The sequence below is a fragment of the Daphnia pulex genome, chromosome 2, assembly GCF_021134715.1.
Source record: "Daphnia pulex isolate KAP4 chromosome 2, ASM2113471v1".
Lineage (NCBI taxonomy): Eukaryota > Metazoa > Arthropoda > Branchiopoda > Diplostraca > Daphniidae > Daphnia > Daphnia pulex.
Window position 1 is genome coordinate 8874736 of NC_060018.1, and position 20569 is coordinate 8895304.

At 43.5% G+C, this 20569-nt stretch overlaps 2 protein-coding genes and 2 long non-coding RNA genes across 12 annotated transcripts; 2 read left to right on the forward strand and 2 right to left on the reverse strand.

Annotated features, from left to right (window-relative positions):
* Nucleotides 1–1311: 1311 nt before the first annotated feature.
* LOC124188950 lies at nt 1312–2795 on the forward strand. The gene is made up of 5 exons (XR_006872547.1): nt 1312–1541; nt 1609–1719; nt 1786–1949; nt 2017–2186; nt 2264–2795. It is a non-coding gene; the product is annotated as an uncharacterized LOC124188950 (long non-coding RNA).
* Nucleotides 2796–4847: 2052 nt separating this feature from the next.
* On the forward strand, nt 4848–8263 carry LOC124188949. Of its 9 annotated transcripts, XR_006872544.1 has the most exons (13): nt 4849–4975; nt 5054–5127; nt 5205–5320; nt 5401–5525; nt 5596–5707; nt 5776–5926; nt 5991–6343; nt 6409–6775; nt 6844–6985; nt 7050–7402; nt 7468–7831; nt 7900–8050; nt 8115–8252. It is a non-coding gene; the product is annotated as an uncharacterized LOC124188949 (long non-coding RNA). The 9 variants fall into 9 exon arrangements; XR_006872543.1 differs by having other exon boundaries at nt 4848–5155; nt 5212–5320; XR_006872546.1 differs by having other exon boundaries at nt 4848–5155; nt 5212–5316.
* Nucleotides 8264–11164: 2901 nt separating this feature from the next.
* LOC124202258 lies at nt 11165–11593 on the reverse strand. Its single transcript, XM_046598565.1, has one exon. The coding sequence runs from the start codon at nt 11591–11593 to the stop codon at nt 11165–11167; it is 429 nt and encodes a 142-aa protein (XP_046454521.1).
* Nucleotides 11594–13079: 1486 nt separating this feature from the next.
* On the reverse strand, nt 13080–13616 carry LOC124202267. Its single transcript, XM_046598576.1, has one exon. The coding sequence runs from the start codon at nt 13614–13616 to the stop codon at nt 13080–13082; it is 537 nt and encodes a 178-aa protein (XP_046454532.1).
* Nucleotides 13617–20569: the final 6953 nt, after the last annotated feature.

The following is a 20569-nucleotide window of genomic DNA, read 5'->3' on the forward strand; positions in this document are numbered from 1 at the left end:
AAGAGTATGAGAAAACACGGTGTGCATGAACGCGTAAAAAAAAATAAATGTTTACTAGCTGATCATATTTTAAATTTTTTTACCTCATATAAATTTCCTGCTCCCACACCCGGGCACTCACCACTACCTTGGACTACTTTATATTAATTATTAAGGACTCAGTCCAATCTCGCCGTGTTAAAGGCTGTCAGGTGGGCTTTTTTACAGAAACATTCAGTAAAAATAGACCGTTAAATAGAGCTTTCAAAGGCGATTCCAACTACGTAAAGCATTTGTAACGAAACTTAGAATGAAAAAAGATTTAAGTTTTATTTTAATTTTCGGAGAAGGGGAATAAAGTCGACTTGACTCATATACCATCTATCAACCAAACACCCAAAGTTCTTATTTAATGTCGTGTTACCCGAAAAAGGGTTACCAAATCTATTGCCACGACATGATGTCGTGGCAATACGGTCGAAACTATGACTCATAAAATTGTCTATTGCCACGACACGCCACGATACGCCTATACTTCCTCTCTGAACTCTCATATCGTGGCAATAACATGAAATTTGTCTATTGCCACGACATAATTTTTTTTTAAATTAGACATTCACGCATGTTAGGTTAGGTTAGGTTAGGTTAGGTTAAGTTAGGTTAGGTTAGGTTAGGTTATTTATGTCAAGCTTTTTAAAGAAATTGTCCAGCAGTGATAGCCGAATGGGCAGCGATGAATGCCACCATGCGATAGCATGGCGTTCGATTCTCCGTCGAGAGGATAATTTTTTATTTGGAGATTACAACAAAGGTTGAGTTTCACGGGATAATTGACAAGAAAAATGATGCGGGAATTATGCACATGTAGTTTTACCCTATTTAGTAGTTTTCCTAAACATCTTCTGTGGAACTTAGTACGAAAACGCATGTCGTGACAATAGACAAAATTCGTGTTATTGCCACGATATGAGAGATCAGAGAGGAAGTATAGGCGTATCGTGGCAATTACCCGAAGGGTTACTGGTCAAAGTTTCGTTTGCAGTATGGTTTACATTGGTATGGTTTTTACATGGGCACCCTCAGTTCTCGTAACACTAAACAGATGGCTTTTTGCAGTTATCGTAACACTACAAAGATGGATGCACTAGTTTTTTGCAATTATTGATTGTAATCAACATTTTTATTACATTTCAATAACTCTACTACGTAGCTGAGGATATTTTACATCTTTTCTGAAAATTTGGCTGATATCCATTAAGGCGTTTGATCAAACGGAGTTCTTGTTACTTTTTGACAGAATTTCAATAGCTGTTACAGCAGACGATGATACAGAGACATGTGACAGCTGACAGGGATATAAACGTAACGTGACAATCGACTTGAAGCCCGTATGATAAAATAAAATTGATAGTCAAAGTAGTAGTACACTCGCTTCCATAAATATGTAGGCCACCGCCCGCGGGTTGTACCGCTTCAAATTGAAGTAGCTACTCCAATTAAGAACTCACTACCTAGTTCTGAAAAAAAGGTCTCAGCGTTTAAGAGATTTGAAAGTCGATTGGGTATTATTTCTATAGTTATTTTTTTTCAATAATAATTTGTCTAATTATCGTTAATCGATTTCAACAGGATCTCCCAGTCCCAGCTGGCGTTTCGCAGCTAACGCTGTCATCAGTTAAACGAACTTATGGGAGAACCTGTAAAAACCTACTAGTCACTGAAACCAGTAGAAGCTAGAAGGTAATTTGACAACTAATAAGTCATGAATTTAGTTGTTTCACGGACTCTTTTAACACTTATTTTTAGTTCTGATACTCCTATAGAAGACAGTATTGTCTCTACTGAATATGAGAACGAAAAAAAACGTCTGAGTGCCATATCTTTCGTTGATTGTTGGGCCATCTGTAGCCTGTCTATCGAATATTGATGCTTCTTCGACGACCCACAGTTACGATTGAAGATAGTCACAGGTTAACAAGACAAATGATAAGGCATCATGCTGGATAATTTACTGATTGTAATTAATAACACTTTTAGTTCTGGAACTCTTTTGGGACAGCAGCGTCTCTATAGAATATGACGAAAACGCCGCAAATTTGAAGAAAAAGCGTGCCATCGTTCATTGTTGGACCGTCTTTAGCCAGTCTATCGAACAGTGAAGCTTCTTCGACTAGATTACCCACAGTTCTGATGGAAGAAAGTCGAAGGTTAACAAGAAAAATTTTAATACATGCAGCTGAATAACCAACTAAATGTCATATTTTTTTAATTATCAAAATTTTAGTTCTAATACTCCTGTAGGAGACAGCATCGTCTCTATTGAATATGACCAGAATGACCCAGGATCGAAGAAAAAGCATATAGTACCGCCGTTGATTGTTGGACCATCTCTAGCTTGTCTTATTTTTCTTTTCAGAATTATCATCCTGTTGGAGTAATATTGTAGGATAGAATAGAAGTCACTGTATGTTATCACCGAACGCTATCAATCTCCAGTAAAAGAAGTGCTGATAGGTAGTTACTTACATTTAATTTTAACAAGATCCGGTGTGACGTGGGGTGGCGGGGCGAAGCCTCCGCCGCACCAAAGTCACGCCTTACCCTTACGCCGCGCCATATCATATTAGGTTTTTTGGAATTGAATTTGTATTTAATGTTTGGATAGAAACATGCGGAAATATGCTTTTCATCTCTTTCTCGATTTCTGCCTATTACATTCTTCCGGAAACTAAGGGCATAACATTTTTTTTGGCTCTTCCCTAGCAAGACAAGTTTTCTGCTATCGAAAAACGATTAATACAGGGGTGTAGATCTTTTTACGCTGATCATTTTTCATACATGGTTTAGGGTGTGCAAATGAACGGAAGTGCCCGTAAAACGCGTTCAAAGTTTCGAGTTTTACGGGGCTGACGCGCAGCCCACGCCGGCCAGAAAGGGGGTCGAGCGGGGGAGGGGGTGGCGCGTACCCATGGGAGAGGGGTCAGTGAAGGGGGGTATACCTGGGCGGCCTGGGCCATACTATACTAGCCCATGTTTCCCGGGCTGATATGTCGAAGGGCCGAGGTTCGAATCTCGGCCAAGTCGAAAAGTGATTTTCAAAAAAATTGAAGTTTTGAAATTTTAAAATGGGAATAGCATCAGTCACTGCTATATCATTCTCTTGAGGAACGACAAGTCGAAATAGATATTTCATAATAATTGAATTTTGAAATTTTATAAAGACAACTGCATCAGTCACTTCTATATCATGCGGTCACATGTTGCATTTCATTAGCCAATGTCTTAGCTTATCGATGGCTAGCTACCATACGGTTCATGCATTCCCTTCGACCATACATCTCAACAGTAGTCTAATGGACAGCAATCCGAGTTGCCATGCTAAAGGACCGAGGTTCGAATCCCGGTCGAAACAATCACACAAAATGAAATCAAATTCTATTTTTGAGAAATTTAACTTAAAAAGCTCTTCGTCATTTCTACTTTCTTCCATTGTCCTCTCCACAGTCATCACGATATTTTCGCGGTCGTGAAGAGTTACCATGATGCATGATATACCATGCAGATGAGTTACCATGAGTTACCATGATACCGGAGTTAATGGAAGTGGAAGATACCTATCTTCACCAATCTATCTTCCAATCTACCAACTCCGGAAGCTTTTCAAGTTAAATTTTTCAAAAATTGAACTTAGTTTTCCTAACCGACTTGACCGGGATACGAACCTCGATCCTTTGAAACATCAATCCGGGTTGGTGACCAATAGACTACCAGTGACATATCGAAACGGAAAGCATGAGCCATATGATAGCTTGCCGTCCATTACCTAAGACATTGACTTATGCAATTGAACATGTGACCGCACGATATAGCAGTGACAGGTGCTATTGTCTTTTTAAAATTTAAAAATTTAAATTTTTTAAAAATTTATTTTTTTACTTGGTCGTGATTCGATCCTCGGTACTTTGTTACTCCGATTTTCCACTTCCATCAACTCCGGAAGCTTTTTAAATTTAATTTATTAAAAATCGAATTAGTCCAACCGAGTTTTGAACCCCGGACATTTGGCATGGCAGCAAGGGTCGCTGACCATAAGGCTACTGTTGACATGTGTGAAATGAGGGTAAGCATGAGCCGTATGGTAGCTCCCCACAAACATAGCTTTGTGTAATGCAACATGTGACCGCATGATATAGCAGTGACTGATGCTATTCCCATTTTAAAATTTCAAAACTTCAATCTCAAGAGAATAAGCGTAATATGAACATACGCATGTGTATTCAACTGCGAACGTATTTTGATTTTCACGCACGCTACTATGCGGCTGAACCACGAAAATTAATGAAAATTACAATTCTAAGTCAACTTTTTTTGCTGAATCAAAATTTAAAGTCAGAATAAGCGAAATATGAACACACGCATATGTATTTAACTGCGGGGAGGGGGGGCGGGGCGATCAATTACTTATATAGCGTTGAGAATAACAAGTTGTACCACATTGTACAACTATACACACAAAAATTAAGAATAAAAGTATTTTGCAAACGTTTTTATATCTAAACCCTGGATTCAAACGATTTAATACAATAATAATTACAAACTAGCTATCAAAAAGGCACACTCAAATGGACTAGTCGACTCTCATAGACTAGTAGATAAGAATCGACTTTCCTCAGTAGAAAAAGTGACTGTGCGATTCGTCGCAATCTAGATTAAATCAGATCTAAATATTTAATAACAAATTCTGTTAACGTTTTAATTAAATAATGCTTCAGTGTTATCCCTGAGGGTAGTACTTGTACTACCAGAAGGCATTAAAGTAAATGCGGGTGTCTGGGTGTGTAGGAGGGGGAGGGATGTGGGGGAGTGTACGCTGTTCTGGCCAGGCTTCCAGAACCTTTAATTCAGAATCAGAATAAATTTATAGAAAACTAAACTACTGCATCGATTTTCTTCAAACTTTTTGTGTAAACTTAGGGTAATTTATCTCAGCGTTTAGGTAAGTTTAGATTCATTTGGTAATACTAAATTTTATTTATTTTTATGCGGATTTAGTCGTTAGCTTTTTCTGACTTAGGACCACCACAACATCATTATTAGTTGTCTGTTGACAGTCTGTGGCTCTCTGCTGTGTCTTTGTGTTTACTAGAGGTGTGCGTCGTTTAAACGTTCTACATCGGTTAAAACATTTTATATGTTCAATGTGAAATAATATTTGACACTTTCAGTATTTAGAAAACAACAAAAGAAACTGCACACAAAGCCTTTTGGTATTTGCTGAAAGAAGAGGATCCTCCAAAATATGAGAAAGCCCTTACACTGCTTGAAGAAATCAAAGAAGTAGGTTAGTTAGGTTACTCTCTTTTAACATACATTTTACTTCTTGAATAAAAGTTCTAATGCTAAACACTTATTATAATTTAGTGGCTGCTGTCCTTATTGTTACCCCATCAGACCAGAACTCTAAAAAAAATCAAGGATAAGTTAGGCACAGTGCACAGATCTGATAAGGCCACAAATTGAAGCGGAAACTCAAGATTTGCATGAATGTAGGTCTTCGTTGATTTGTCTTATAATGTGGCCATTTCGAATGTTATGTTATTTTAATTCATTTTGCAGAGTTATTCACAGTATGGCAAGACTATGCGGTGATGCGATACAGTATCGCAGCCTGTAGTGTAGAATATATACGAACGAAGTAAATTCGAAGATTATCTCAAGATAACTCTTGGTAGAAAATTAATTGTTTTCGATAAAGAGACTTAAAAGCGCATTATTTTTTATTCTGTATGATTCTAGATGGATTCCGACATACCCGAGAGTGGCTGCATTGCAATCGAAAAGAAACTTCGCAGCACTCAGTCAGTTCCTCCAACGCTATCACCTCGGTCGAGCGATCCGCAAACGGGCGAATGGAAGTTGGTTGTGCCAATGTCCAAGCGGTGATGCGGTAAGAGTCAAAACACATTCCAAACATGTTTCCTGAGACCTTTTATGTCTGTTTTTTTCTTTAGACGTTGGTGTTGCTGTTCTTAGCGATTTATTGCTATGCCTATGTCGTTGGTGGCCATGACGGTCAGTCGTATATCTAAATAGCAAAGAACACTTCGATCCTCAAACCAATTTAGTCGTCTGAGGTAGCGCCCACATGGCGCACGTGTGTCGGTGTAGCTGTTCTCTATGGTTATATGTATGCCGTTGGGGCCAGGATGGCGTCAGTTGTCTTAACTATGTTGAACGCTACGATCCAAAAGAAAATAAATGGAGTAAAGTCGCCTCTATGAACACTCGTCGATTAGTTGTAGCTGTTGCCGTCCTGGGTGGATACGTGTGAGTGGGTCAGATGGCCAGATTCCTCTTAAAACTAGTAATTAATCTCTTCTCTTGATTTTCCTGTCGACAATGCTATTATTAAAATTTATTCATTTCCAGTGGAAAAATATGATCCACGTCAGAACAAATGGACTTTGGTTGCTCCAATGTCGTTGTCGTTGTCGTACAAGAAAAAAGCAGTTGGGTTGCGCCGTGTACAACAACTGAATCTATGCCGTAGGTGGACGAGACGACGCCACTGAACTCTCGTCAGCTGAGAGCTGCAATCCTAACACCAACACATGCCAGTCCCATATTGATTTGTCTTATAATGTGGCCATTTCGAATGTTATGTTATTTTAATTCATTTTGCAGAGTTATTCACAGTATGGCAAGACTATGCGGTGATGCGATACAGTATCGCAGCCTGTAGTGTAGAATATATACGAACGAAGTAAATTCGAAGATTATCTCAAGATAACTCTTGGTAGAAAATTAATTGTTTTCGATAAAGAGACTTAAAAGCGCATTATTTTTTATTCTGTATGATTCTAGATGGATTCCGACATACCCGAGAGTGGCTGCATTGCAATCGAAAAGAAACTTCGCAGCACTCAGTCAGTTCTTCCAACGCTATCACCTCGGTCGAGCACGGGCGAATGGAAGTTGGTTGTGCCAATGTCCAAGCGGTGATGCGGTAAGAGTCAAAACACATTCCAAACATGTTTCCTGAGACCTTTTATGTCTGTTTTTTTCTTTAGACGTTGGTGTTGCTGTTCTTAGCGATTTATTGCTATGCCTATGTCGTTGGTGGCCATGACGGTCAGTCGTATATCTAAATAGCAAAGAACACTTCGATCCTCAAACCAATTTAGTCGTCTGAGGTAGCGCCCACATGGCGCACGTGTGTCGGTGTAGCTGTTCTCTATGGTTATATGTATGCCGTTGGGGCCAGGATGGCGTCAGTTGTCTTAACTATGTTGAACGCTACGATCCAAAAGAAAATAAATGGAGTAAAATCGCCTCTATGAACACTCGTCGATTAGTTGTAGCTGTTGCCGTCCTGGGTGGATACGTGTGAGTGGGTCAGATGGCCAGATTCCTCTTAAAACTAGTAATTAATCTCTTCTCTTGATTTTCCTGTCGACAATGCTATTATTAAAATTTATTCATTTCCAGTGGAAAAATATGATCCACGTCAGAACAAATGGACTTTGGTTGCTCCAATGTCGTTGTCGTTGTCGTACAAGAAAAAAGCAGTTGGGTTGCGCCGTGTACAACAACTGAATCTATGCCGTAGGTGGACGAGACGACGCCACTGAACTCTCGTCAGCTGAGAGCTGCAATCCTAACACCAACACATGCCATTCCCATATTGATTTGTCTTATAATGTGGCCATTTCGAATGTTATGTTATTTTAATTCATTTTGCAGAGTTATTCACAGTATGGCAAGACTATGCGGTGATGCGATACAGTATCGCAGCCTATGTAGAATATATACGAACGAAGTAAATTCGAAGATTATCTCAAGATAACTCTTGGTAGAAAATTAATTGTTTTCGATAAAGAGACTTAAAAGCGCATTATTTTTTATTCTGTATGATTCTAGATGGATTCCGACATACCCGAGAGTGGCTGCATTGCAATCGAAAAGAAACTTCGCAGCACTCAGTCAGTTCCTCCAACGCTATCACCTCGGTCGAGCGATCCGCAAACGGGCGAATGGAAGTTGGTTGTGCCAATGTCCAAGCGGTGATGCGGTAAGAGTCAAAACACATTCCAAACATGTTTCCTGAGACCTTTTATGTCTGTTTTTTTCTTTAGACGTTGGTGTTGCTGTTCTTAGCGATTTATTGCTATGCCTATTTCGTTGGTGGCCATGACGGTCAGTCGTATATCTAAATAGCAAAGAACACTTCGATCCTCAAACCAATTTAGTCGTCTGAGGTAGCGCCCACATGGCGCACGTGTGTTTCCGTTCAAGGTAATCATTTCATGTGTCTCATGTAACAGAAATCGATACCATGGCAAACAATTTAGAAGATCTTGAAGCAGGTGTTAGTGACTTGCAAATTGTGAAAAAAATCATATGAACGTTGCCTTCCAGTTTTCGCCATTTTGTTTCTCTCTGGGACAATCTTCAAGATGACAAAAAGAACAAAGCCAGTCTTAAAGCTCGCTTACTTGAAGAAGAGACTCTAAATAAAATGTATGGAGTGCAAGAAGAGGCAGATGCAGCTTTCTTTACTCGCCAACAACCATCTTTCAGCAAAAATAAGTTTACTATCAAGAAAAATAGTAAGCCGAGAATCAAGTGCAGTTATCCATATTGTCAAAAGCCAGGCCACAATGAAGCAAGCTGCTGAATGCGAATCGCTGATGAAAAGGCTAAAAATCAAGCACAACTAGTGTTCAGAGCTGATACTGGTTGGTTTTAAGCGGACAAGTTTTATTTTTCTGCGACTACAGACTCAAAATTCAGTTTGGAAAAAGGACGCAAATTAATCTTTGTTCTTTTTCCGTCGGATCTCGGTTTGTCCCTGTTCTTCATCAATCCTTCTTTCTTCCGTCCCCGCTGCTTCCCCGTCGCCGTTTCTGACGCCATCTGTTCCCCGAGAAAGGCGGTGGTTAATGGAAAGAGGGGGGGGGTTGGAGAATTATGATGCTTCTTCAACACGGCCGACCCTGTTTTCTGAAGAGAAAACATTCCGCTTTTCTTCTTCTTCCAGGAGACATAGTTTCACGACCGCCTTGTGGTACTCTCCATGTTGAGTGGCCACTATCGCCGAGTGCACGGCGCCATCAGTACTTGTAAAAACATGCGTAATTTTTCCCAGTGGCCAATGCCCTTCCGCTTATTTGGAATAAAGCACAATGACGATATCGCCGATCTTGAGGTTTGGCCTGTGCTCCAGCCATTTCCGTCGTTCAATCTGGGGGGGGGGGGGGAATTTTCCCGAAGCCAGCGATGCCAAAACTGTTTGGCTAAGGCCAGTGCCGCTCTGTAGCGTAAACGACAGTTAACGTCACGTTCGTCGACGATATTCAGTGGCACGTTTGGATTAGCTCTTCCAATTAACAAGTGGTACGGCGTCAGGGCTTCTGGATCGTGTTGGTCGACGCTAACATGCGTTAACGGTCTGCTGTTAAGTAGGCATTCGACTAAAGTGATTGCGGTCCTCAATACTTCGTCTGTGGTCGTTTGCCCGTGCAGGACGGCGGTAAGGGCGGTTTTAGCTTAGCGGATGAGCCTCTCCCACGCGCCTCCGAAGTGAGGAGCATAAGGGGGGTTGAAACGCCAGGTTGTCTGCTTCGTTGCCTCCTTACTGATGAATTCCGCCTTATTCCAACTTCCTATTCCGTCGCTAATTTCTTTCACGGCCGACGTAAATTTCGTACCGTTATCACTGTAAAAGAGGGTTGGTTTGCCTTTGTGAACGACAAATTGACTGTAAGCTCGTAGGAAGGAGTCCATCTCCATAGATTCCATCATCTCGAGATGAACCGCACGAGTCGTCATACAAGTAAATATGATACCATAACGTTAAGGCTGACGTCAAAACATTTTTACAGTTATGGGGCCGAAAATGTCGACTCCAGTATGTGTAAATGCGGGATTGTGGGCCTTGAGGCGGCAGGCAGGCAGCGCGGCCATGAAGGGGCTACAGGTTTTGCGTTTCTTCGACGACAGAGTAGGTAGATGATGGATTTTATTGTTGATCTACCTTTTAGCACCGAATACGTCGAGCGTAAATTGCTCAACATAAACTCCGCTGTCGCATGGGCCAGGTCGTTGTGCAGTTTTTGAATAAAAAGAGTTGCAAACCTATGTTTAGGATGGAGAAGGATCGGATGTCTCACTGAATACGGAGCTTCTGCCCTTTGGATTCGCCCACCGACACGAAGAATTCCGTCGTGGTGTAGAAAAGGCGACAGCTGCGCGATTTTTGAGTCTGGTGGAATGGGGCACCGATCCATGATGCAATTTATTTCTTGAGAAAAGTGAGCCTGCTGCGATAGTTTAACAAGAAATTGCTTTGCCACTGAGATTTCCTTTGTAGACAGTACAGTGGAGGGAGGATGATAATTAGGTTTTTCGTGTCTAGCTTGGTGAAACATGTTGAAGAGAAGAGCCGTTGAACGTAGGCGGTGGTTCGTACGATTAAATTGACCGAGGATCTTCTTTCCTCTAGGGCTTCGAACCGATTGGTTTCGGGTTCTCCTGACAGGCTCACCCAGATTCGAGATTCAACGTTATCGTCTTTCTTGACTTCCAGATCCACCTCGTTTGCAGAGGTTACGTAGGGATCTATAGGGAATGTGGGCCAGTTTTCTCGTGGTTTTTTTCAGGAAGTCTGGCCCCTGGAACCAGCGGTGTTGTTCAGTCATTTGTTTCGGTGAAACTCCCCCGCAGCAATCATCGGCGGGATTTTCTTTAATAGGAACGTATCTCCAGTCGTTAGCATTTTTCGTTTCTAGCATCTCTCCTACTCTGTTGGCGACGTAGGAGTGATAGCGGCAGTGTTCTGAAGTTAAAAGTTAACATCTCAAGAAGGTAGTTGAGTCGGTCCAAATAGTTACGTTGTTGATCGTAGCGTCGAGCTCGGCCTTCACCGTGTTAATCAATCGATATGCGACAAGGGCGCCGTTCAGCTCGAGTCGTGGGATGGTAATTAGCCCTTCGGGGGAAATTCTGGACTTGGCAATGACGAAAGCTACCTCGACTCTGCTTTGAAATCCAGTCCTAATATAGACCACAGCTCCGTAACCCTTTTTTGAGGCGTCGGAAAATGCATGAAGTTCGATTGCAGTCGGTTTTCATTGGTGGACTTGTAGCAGCGCTGAAGGTTGATTTGACTCAGGGATTCAAGTGATTAATTCCATTCTTCCCAGCGGATTATGATGCTGCGATCCAGAATTTCGTCGCATGTTGTTGATCTTTCCCAGGCATCTCGTAGCAGCTGCTTTGATATGAACATCACCGGAGCAAGGAAGCCCAACGGATCGAAGACGCTGGCTGCTGAACGTAACAAGTCTCTTGCAGTTGTTCTTATTGTTGGAACCTTTACTTGGAGTTCGAATGCGTCACTTTGACAGTTCCAGGTGAGAAGCGTTCGCTCCGTCGGGAGGTCGTCCATGTCCAAATTAAGGGTAGGTTTTGATAACAGCGGTTCTGGTAGTGAAGAGAGGATCGTTTTGTAGGCGGAAGACCATTGGGTGAGTTTAAATCCTCCGCAAAGGAGCCATTCTCTGAGTTGTTTACTGACGTACATGGCTTCGGCTTGATCGTCGAATGACTCCATGTCATTGTTGTCGACGTAAAAATAGTTGACGATCCTGTTGGTGACTCCAGGAAAATCTTCTTCATTATCTGCTCCGGTGCGCCGTAGTGCGTATGAACAGATGGTAGGTGATGATACGATGCCAAATATTTGCACTTACATTTCCATAATATTTGGCTGTTCCAGCGATCCGGGTTATCTCCATAGATATCTTAAGGCTGGTCGGTCACCGGAAAAAAACTTTTACTTGGTGGAACATTTTCTCAATATCTGCCGTCACTGGAAATTTAGCTCGTCGGAAGCGCATCAGTAGACCGACAAGGCTGGTCAGCAGGTCTGGCCCTTTGAGCAGCCGGTCGTTCAGGGAAACTCCGTTAAATCTTGCTGATGCGTCGAATACTATCCTGACCTTGTCCGGCTTTTGTGGGTTTACTACACCGTGATGGGGAAGATAAAAGAACTTTCCTGGTGGAGTGGCGTCCACCTTGGCTTTTGAAATCTTCCTGGCGTGTCCTAAGGCGACGTACTCTGCCATAATCGATGCGTATTTAGAGCGAAAGGGGGGTCGGATCTGAATTTATCTTCGAGTGAGCGAAGCCGTCGGAATACTGCCGAGTAATTATCTGGCAGGTGTGGTTCTGCCGATTTGAAGGGCAGGCCGATGTCATACCTCTCACCATCATATCTTTTTGACAATTCAATTTTCTGGAGCGCTATCACGTCGTTTTGCGGGACTGGAACCTTAACGTTCGGGTGTGTGCCTATCATATCACCGGTGATAAAGGCTTCAACGACCTTCTTGAAATGATCTTCATTTTCTTCAATAGTGAGAGTGAAAACGTTGTTAGTATTGTGTTGTCTAGAAGGATTTATCTTGTCCAATTTTCCTACAACACACCAACCAAAGGGAGTGGAGAGCGCCATGGGTGCATTTTTCCATTGGTTTTCTCTTCTTGATTCAACGACGTCGTGGGCGTCGGTTAGTTCCATTCCTATCAATATAGTGACTTCGCCGCCGTCGATTTCTTGTAGCTTGATATCTTTGAGATGAGGCCATTCGTAGAGTGCGGTCTTCGGATGCTGCGTCTGTGAATGTTGAGCTTTTCAATGAAGTAGGCTTCGTCGACGTCGAATTCTTCGCAACGATTCAATGCGGTTATTGTGAATCGCACCTTTCTTGTCCTGATGAGGGGGTCTTGAGCGTGTAAGGTACCAAATTTTTATCTGCTCCATTCCCCTTTTAGCGATAGGTACGTGGAGACGTCGTCGCGAATAAGAGTAACTCTGCTACGCGGGCGAGAAGTCCGTAAGTCTTGAATTCCTTTCCGTTGGCGCGTACAATGATTGGAACTATTGGTTAGAAGGTGTAATCATCGATTGGGTAGGTGAAGCCACAAAACTAGGATATTGTATATCTTTCTCTGTTTCGTTGTTGGTGCTGTCTTGGGTTAGATCCCCACATTACTGGGGCCCCATGGAGGAGGACGTGGTGCCGGTATTTGCAGCCTTAAATCGGACAGTTCTTGTCTTGGCCGCACTCAATACTTCGATGGCCTCCCTTTAGACATCGAAAGCAAAGTCTTTTTCCTTTGATGAGCTGAGCTCGTTTTTCGGGAGTTAAGTCCTTGAAGCGTTGGCAGTGATCGAGTTGATGGGATTCTTTACATCCTGCTGGACAGCCATTTGCTACGTTTGTTTCATCGGGAGATATATTGAAGACGGCGTGACGATCACGATACTGTTTGTCTCTGCTACTATCCCTCGGTGCCGATGTTTGCGCTCTCGACTCTTCCATGTACGACTCATCTAGCCAATCGTCAAAGTCGACAAGCGTTGGGAGTCTCGGCTGGAGACTCCAGCTCTTCTTTCCCCAACTCTTGCGGAGGCTGATGGGAAGTTTAGCAGCAAGTTGTTGGATGATGGCAAAGCATCCCAGTTGAGAATCGTAACCGCCGTACTTCAACGTGCACACTACCCCTCGTACCTTGGCGCCGAATTTCTGCAGTGCTTTGTAATCGTCTTCTTTAAAGGCCGAGAGCGCCATTAGTTTTTCGTTACAAGCCTGGGCTACTAATTAGGGGTTGCCATATTTTCGATGAAGTTCTTTCAGGGCGTGTTGTTAGAGGCCTGGGTGTAAAAGTGCATCACCGATACGGTCGCGAACATCTTGGCGTAGGCTATTGCGTAGATGATAAAGACTTTCTGCATCTGAAGCGCAGGCGTCATGTATAAGTATCTTGAAGCCCGTGATAAATGACGGTCAATCTTGCGGGTCGCCAGAAAAAGTCTGGATCGACATTTGTGGTGCTCTCGGTTGAACTGAATGCGGAGCAGGCTGGTTGAGGTTCGGGACGCGTAAATTAGTAATCCACATATCGGGTTGTTGGAAGCCGTACGATGCTGGTCTGTCGTCGGGCAGTGAAAAGAAATTCGTAGAGTTTGGTTGCGTGGGGTAATTTGAAGCGCCCAGGGTTGTAAAATAGTCGGACGATGATGTGGTTGGTGCTGGTTGCGTGTCTGGGAAGTTATTTTGCTGATAGACGGAAGTCGCTGTCGTCGTTGATGGCCGCGGACGGTTGAAGTTTGTCTCGGTTGTAAACGTAACGTTGCGCTGAGTCACTGGGGTCGATCTTGTCGTTGCAGGCGGTCCGGAGACTATAGCACGGTTATAGGGAGTGGCTGGAGCTTGATTAGGTAGACCCATTGGAGTAGCGTTGAAATTTGGGACTGGCTGTACTTGTTGGTTGGACGCACGGGTAGTCGTTTTGAGGAAAAATTAGCAGTTAATAGAAGGCAGTTTCTCTTTGTTTTGCGGTTTCGGATGGCAGATGACAGGGATCGGGACACTTCTCTCGCCTGTCGTTCGAGTGATTTTTTCTCTGGCGTTTCCTCGTGAGTTGGAGTGGAGGGTAGGCTTGCTATTAATTCTGGCAGTTGTACGGCTGAATACTGTTGGGCCTGACGAATGAGTTAAGGCAATGGGCGCGGTGTCTCATGCCGGTAAACAACCGAACCCTCGCACGTTGGGGAGAAGAAATAGTGGGGTGATAATTCAGGCCGGCAAACGACCGAACGATCGGAGGTCGATGAGAGAGGCGATTCAGGCCGGTAAACGACCGCACGCTCCGGGGTTGAGGTGGAAGAGGGGGAGATTCAGGCCGGTAAACGACCGAACGCTCCGGAATAGGAAATTTTAGGATTTGATTACGTGCCGGTGGTCCGACCGCATACTCGTTCAATGATGATATATTAGGTGGCAAGGTGGTTGACTGCTCGTCCTGTTGTTCAAGAAGGTGATTTTTTGATGAAGGATGGCGTGGAATAGCGTGGCGTGGAATAGAATGGCGTTGAAATATATACAGCTGGAATGGTCGAGTCAATGGCTGGGCGTAGCGTTTCGTCAATTTGGTATGAGTCGGAGCCATGATTCGAGTTGAAGCTATCTTCCTCTTCCAAATTAGCCAACTGGATTCGAATCACTACGTCTCTCTCTCTGGCTGCCGTTTGTCGACGTTGTTTTCTTCTTGCCTTGTCACGCTGTCTGCCTCCTGTAGATCAACAACTTCGTTGTCTTTTCCCAGGCATCCCTACTGGATTTTAGAAGGATGGCTGGGATGCTCTCGGATCTGAGTGGTGGGGATCAAGTGCTAGGCACGAGATCGTCGCGTGGTGACCACGCGGTTGAGTTCTCCCAGTATAGTTCTGACTCCGTGGGGTTCTTTGTCTTCCCGGTCGATGCACCAAAATGTTCAGAACTGATACTGGTTGGTTTTAAGCGGACAAGTTTTATTTTTCTGCGACTACAGACTCAGAATTCAGTTTAGAAAAAGGAAGCAAATTAATCTTTGTTCTTTCTCCGTCGGATCTCGGTTTGTCCCTGCTCTTCATCAATCCTTCTTTTTTCCGTCCCCGCTGCTTCCCCGTCGCCGTTCCTGGCGACATCTGTTCTCCGAGAAAAGCGGTGGTTCATGGAAAAGGGGAGTGGGGGTGGAGGATTATGATGCTTCTTCAACAACTAGCAAAAACGGATCACCAACAATACGAAGATCATTATGCTTTTACATGTAGTGCAGTAAAAACTCTTCAAGAGGAATATGCTTTTGCTTCTGATGCCTTTCTCGAACATGCTGGTATCAAAAAGTGTATTGCCGACTCTGGCACAAGGAAGCACATGTCAGATCAGCGTAACATCTTCTCTACTTTCAAAGCAGTGGTTCCTGGCGCATGACCCATGGTATTAGAACCAAAAACCAGCCACTTTAAGTTCACGGTCACGGTTCAATACAAATCGAAACTCCAGACAACGGGAAATAGACTATGCCACTACTCTGAACGATGTATTTTTTGTCCCTCAGCTAGGTGCCAATCTCTTCTCTATAAGAAAGTTGCAACAATTCGTGGATGCCTAGTTTCTTTGACAGTGCTGGAGTTACTTTTCTCGTGGCGACACAATAGTTTTATTGGGAGCCAGATTAGGTAAAAATCTTTATCATCTAGATTTGAAGATTACCGTACCAACATCAACAGCTCTTTTCTCAATATCAGTTCCAACGTCAATATCAACATGGCACTAACGTCTATGCTACGTGAACCATCGGTATATTCATAAGATGGCAAACAGCAACATGATCGATGGTCTCAACATCAACAACGCTGCCGAGTCATCTCCTATCTGTGAAGGTTGTGCGTATGGAAAAATCATTGTTCTTCCTTTCCAACTGATGAACGAAAGCGAACCACCAGTGTTGGAGAACTTATCCACTCGGACATATGCGGTCTCATGAGTGTTCCATCACTAGGCTACTCCCGATACTACGTTCTGTTTAGGGACGATTTTAGTTGTTTTCTTGTGGTTCATTTCATTCGACAAAAATCAGAAGCATCGGAGCTGTTTTAACTATTCGTTATTCGACTACACTCTCAAATTGGACAAAACGTCCACACGCTCCGTTCGGATAATGGGGGAGAGTACGGAGGAAAAGAGTTTAATTCATGGCTGTCGCAGAAAGGAATCAAACATGAGAGTAGCGCTCCATACAATCCCGATTAAATGGAGTATCGGAACGCGCAAATATAACGATTATAATCAGCAGGCAGGCTCATTCATATAAAAAAGTTGCCTCTTGAGCTATGGGCAGAAGCCATCAACTGTGCATTCTATACTCTTAACAGAGTCATGTTAAGAACAATTTTAAGTACTCCGTATGAAGCTTGGTTCAAGACTAAACCAAATGTGAGTCATTTAAAGATTTTTGGTTGTGAAGCCTACGTCCATATCCCAGAATCCAATCGTTAAAAGCTTGATCCAAAAAGTGAGAAATGTTTTTTTGTTGGTTATTCAGAAATTCTAAAAGCACATCGTTTCTGGAATCGGCGAAATCTCAAGATCAGTCGCGATGCCATCTTTAATGAAGAGTCTACTGCTGATACTCCGATTTACTCTCCAGATCAAATTAAATGTTCAACGAAGGAACAAAGCCTCCCTCTAACCGCTGTAACAGACCCAGTAACCCAAGATGACGAATCTGACCCTTTTCATGGCTTTGAAATTAGAGATCTTAAAATTCATCAAAACTAGGAACGAAAAGGTTTATCCTCAATGGGTTAGAAAACCACAAGGAGAATGGTGGAAGGTCTCTCAACCATACTGTTCAATACGCGCTGCATGCTGCCACACATCCGGATATTGAAGAACCTTCTAGCTGCAACTAAGTGATACAATCAAATGAAGCAAAACACTGGATGAGGGCTATGAAAGAAGAACTCAACTAATCAAAAATGGAACTTGGGTACTTACAAATCTTCCACACTCACAAGTCTACCATACGGTAGATCAGTCATCAAGAGTCGTTGGGTTTACAAACTCATAAGAGAATCTTAAAATGAAATTCAGCGCTTTTAAAGCCCGTTTTGTTGCGAAAGGTTTTTCGCAAAAAACTGGAATAGACTTTGACGAAACATATGTCCCTGTGGTACAATGCGATTCAATAAGAACAATCCTAGCAATTGTAGCTGTCTAAGATTTGGAAATATCACAACTTGACGTAAAAACTGCCTTTTTCCATGGCAAATTAGAAGAGGAGAACAGCCAAGACTTCTCCGACGATGGAAAAGAAACACAAGTGTGTCGTTTGTTGAAAGGCCTATATGCTTTAAAACAGGCGTCTAGATCGTGCAACCAAAATGTTGACTCTTTTCTCACTGAGTACAGCCTACTACTAGCAATTCCCCCTTTTTTAATCCCTTTTGTTTCTTTCGTTCTTTTCCTTAAAAGGCGAAAATAGATTTAAAAATGGGGAATAGTTAGATTTTCAGTATACCTTCCGTCAATTTGAAATAAAAAAACATAGAGCAATTTGCCTGCTCAAGAAATTAACAAGCGTTACTGTATTCCGCGTACTGCCCCCAAAGGAGACTGCTCAAAAGAAGAAATCAGCACGCTGATCGACCAGGACAACTACTTCCTGATACGTGGAGACTTCAACGCCCACCATGAATCTTGGAGCCACCAAACCACCCCAAACAATAGCGGCAAATCAATTTACAGCGCTCTCCTCCAATCACCTCAAGCCACGCTCATAGCCCCCCACTCACTATGCACGTACATCAACCCATCAACAGGGAAAACCTCAACAATTGATCTCATGATCACGACAGCTGAAATCGCCTGCGACGCCCCAATATCCCTTGGCCCATACTTGGGCAGCGATCATCTTCCCGTTATCACCAAAACAAGACTCACACCAAAGGATCCAATCATCCCTCCCGCAAAATGGATACTAAACGACGACCACTGGCACGAATTGAACGCTGCAATAGCGGCCAATCTCAACAACAAAAGACTCGTCGACATGGACCACCCTCAAGAAGCCTACGACCTATTCAGCAACACTCTCATCGAAACCAGCCACAGCTTCTTCAAAATGACAAAACCCACCCACCGAGTAAACCTAGAAAAATCCAAACCATGGTGAAACACAGACTGCAACACCCACGTCAAAGAAACGCGCCGCGCACTTGCTGACTGGAGATCAAACCCCTTCTCAACCGAAAAAATGATGACCTGGCGGAAAAAAGAAGCAACAAAACGAAGAGTAATCATTAACGCAAAAAGAAATGCCTGGGAAAAATTCATCCCCAACCTCAACCCGAGGAAAGGACAAAAAGAACTATGGGCCTTCACCAAAACGATGACCGGACGCAGCTTCAACAACTCCGCAGCCGGGCAAGACTTCCTATCCAGCTCCGGCTACAGAATCACCGACTCAAAGGAAAATGCCAACCTCCTCTTCGACAGCATCCTAGACAAAAGAAACGCTAACCAGTCAACAAAGAACGAGATAAAAACATCGATAGAGAAAGCCCTAAATCCCACCAACAGAAACCCACTCAACTCTACCATCACCAAAGACGAAGTCAATCGCGCCCTCACAAAACTAAAAAGCAAAGCGGTAAGGCCTGACAGCATCCACAACCAAATGCTGGCCAACCTATCCCCCGACAACAGAGACTACATGCGTCACCTCTTCAATCTACTCCTACACCACGGATTCGCCCCACAGGCCTGGAAAGAAGCCACAATCATCCCAATACTAAAACCCAACAAGCAGCCTGACGACCCTCTCTCATACCGCCCCATCTCACTCACATCCTGCCTCAGCAAGATTATGGAACGAATATTCAACTACCGGATCAACTGGCACCTAGAAACAAGAAACCTCCTCCAACCAACCCAAGCTGGATTCCGCCCAAACAGAAGCACCATCGACCAAATCATCTCTCTTGAAAATGACGTCATGACAGGATTCAGCAACAAACTCCCAGCCTATGCTGTATTCCTTGACATAGCAAAAGCGTTCGCCCGCACCTCAACCAATGGCGGCCTATTCAAACTAGGTAATCTGGGCATTAATGGAAATATACTAAAATGGATCAAATCTTTTCTCACTGGAAGAACTGCAAAAGTCAGAGTGGGCAACCAGCTCTCAGACCCCCGCAACCTAACTAATTGTGTCTCACAAGGAGCTGTACTAAGCCCCACCCTTTTCAACGTCATGATGAGTGACCTACCAACGCCTCCCCAAAAAATCAACACTAAAACGTACGCAGATGATGTAGCAGTCTAGACAACAACGAATGATCCAGGAAGAGCCGAGCAAATTCTCCAACCATGCCTCGACAAACTTTACAAATGGGGGAAAAAATGGGACCTAGAATTCCTAGCCGACAAATCCACCCTCCTTACCTTCTCTCGATCACGAAAAAATCCCCCAAACCCGCTACTATTCATCCACGGAAGGTACATACCCCCAACAGCAACTACAAATTCCTAGGAGTTACTTTCGACCGAAAACAATCCTGGCACGCCCACATCAATGGAGCCATCACCAGCTGCCTAAAAAAGAAAAATCTATTTATCCTACTCATCCACCACAAATACAGCCCCAACACCCACACACTAGCAACCCTATATAAAACCATCATCAGAAGCAAAGTGGACTATGACATCATGGCCTATGGAGGAGCTAGCAACTCCTCTCTCTCTAAAATCGACGTGACGACCCGCACCATCCTCCGCCAAATCCTTGGCTCAACCAGATCCACTCCAATCGAAATTCTCTACTCAGACCTCGGGCTAGAAACAAAAAAAACCCGCATGCACTGGCCAGCAGCACGCTACCTAATCAAGCTGAGTCACAAACCGCAACACGCATATTACCAGCAGGTTCAAAAACACTACCTAAACCCCAAAACTTGGCCACCACGCAGCACCCCAAACCTCACACTACTAATCGAAGATCTGAAGACACGCAACAGTCGCAACTGGCTATTCTCTGCAGACCTCCCCACTCAGCTCAAACCGCCACCGCCTTGGGCAACAGCTCCGCATGGAACACTTTGGTTTCCAATGAAAAAATCTGAAGCTAGTGCCAACTCCCAAAAAGCCCGATAAATTTTCAACAACTGGCTCGCACAAATCAAACCAACCGCCATCAT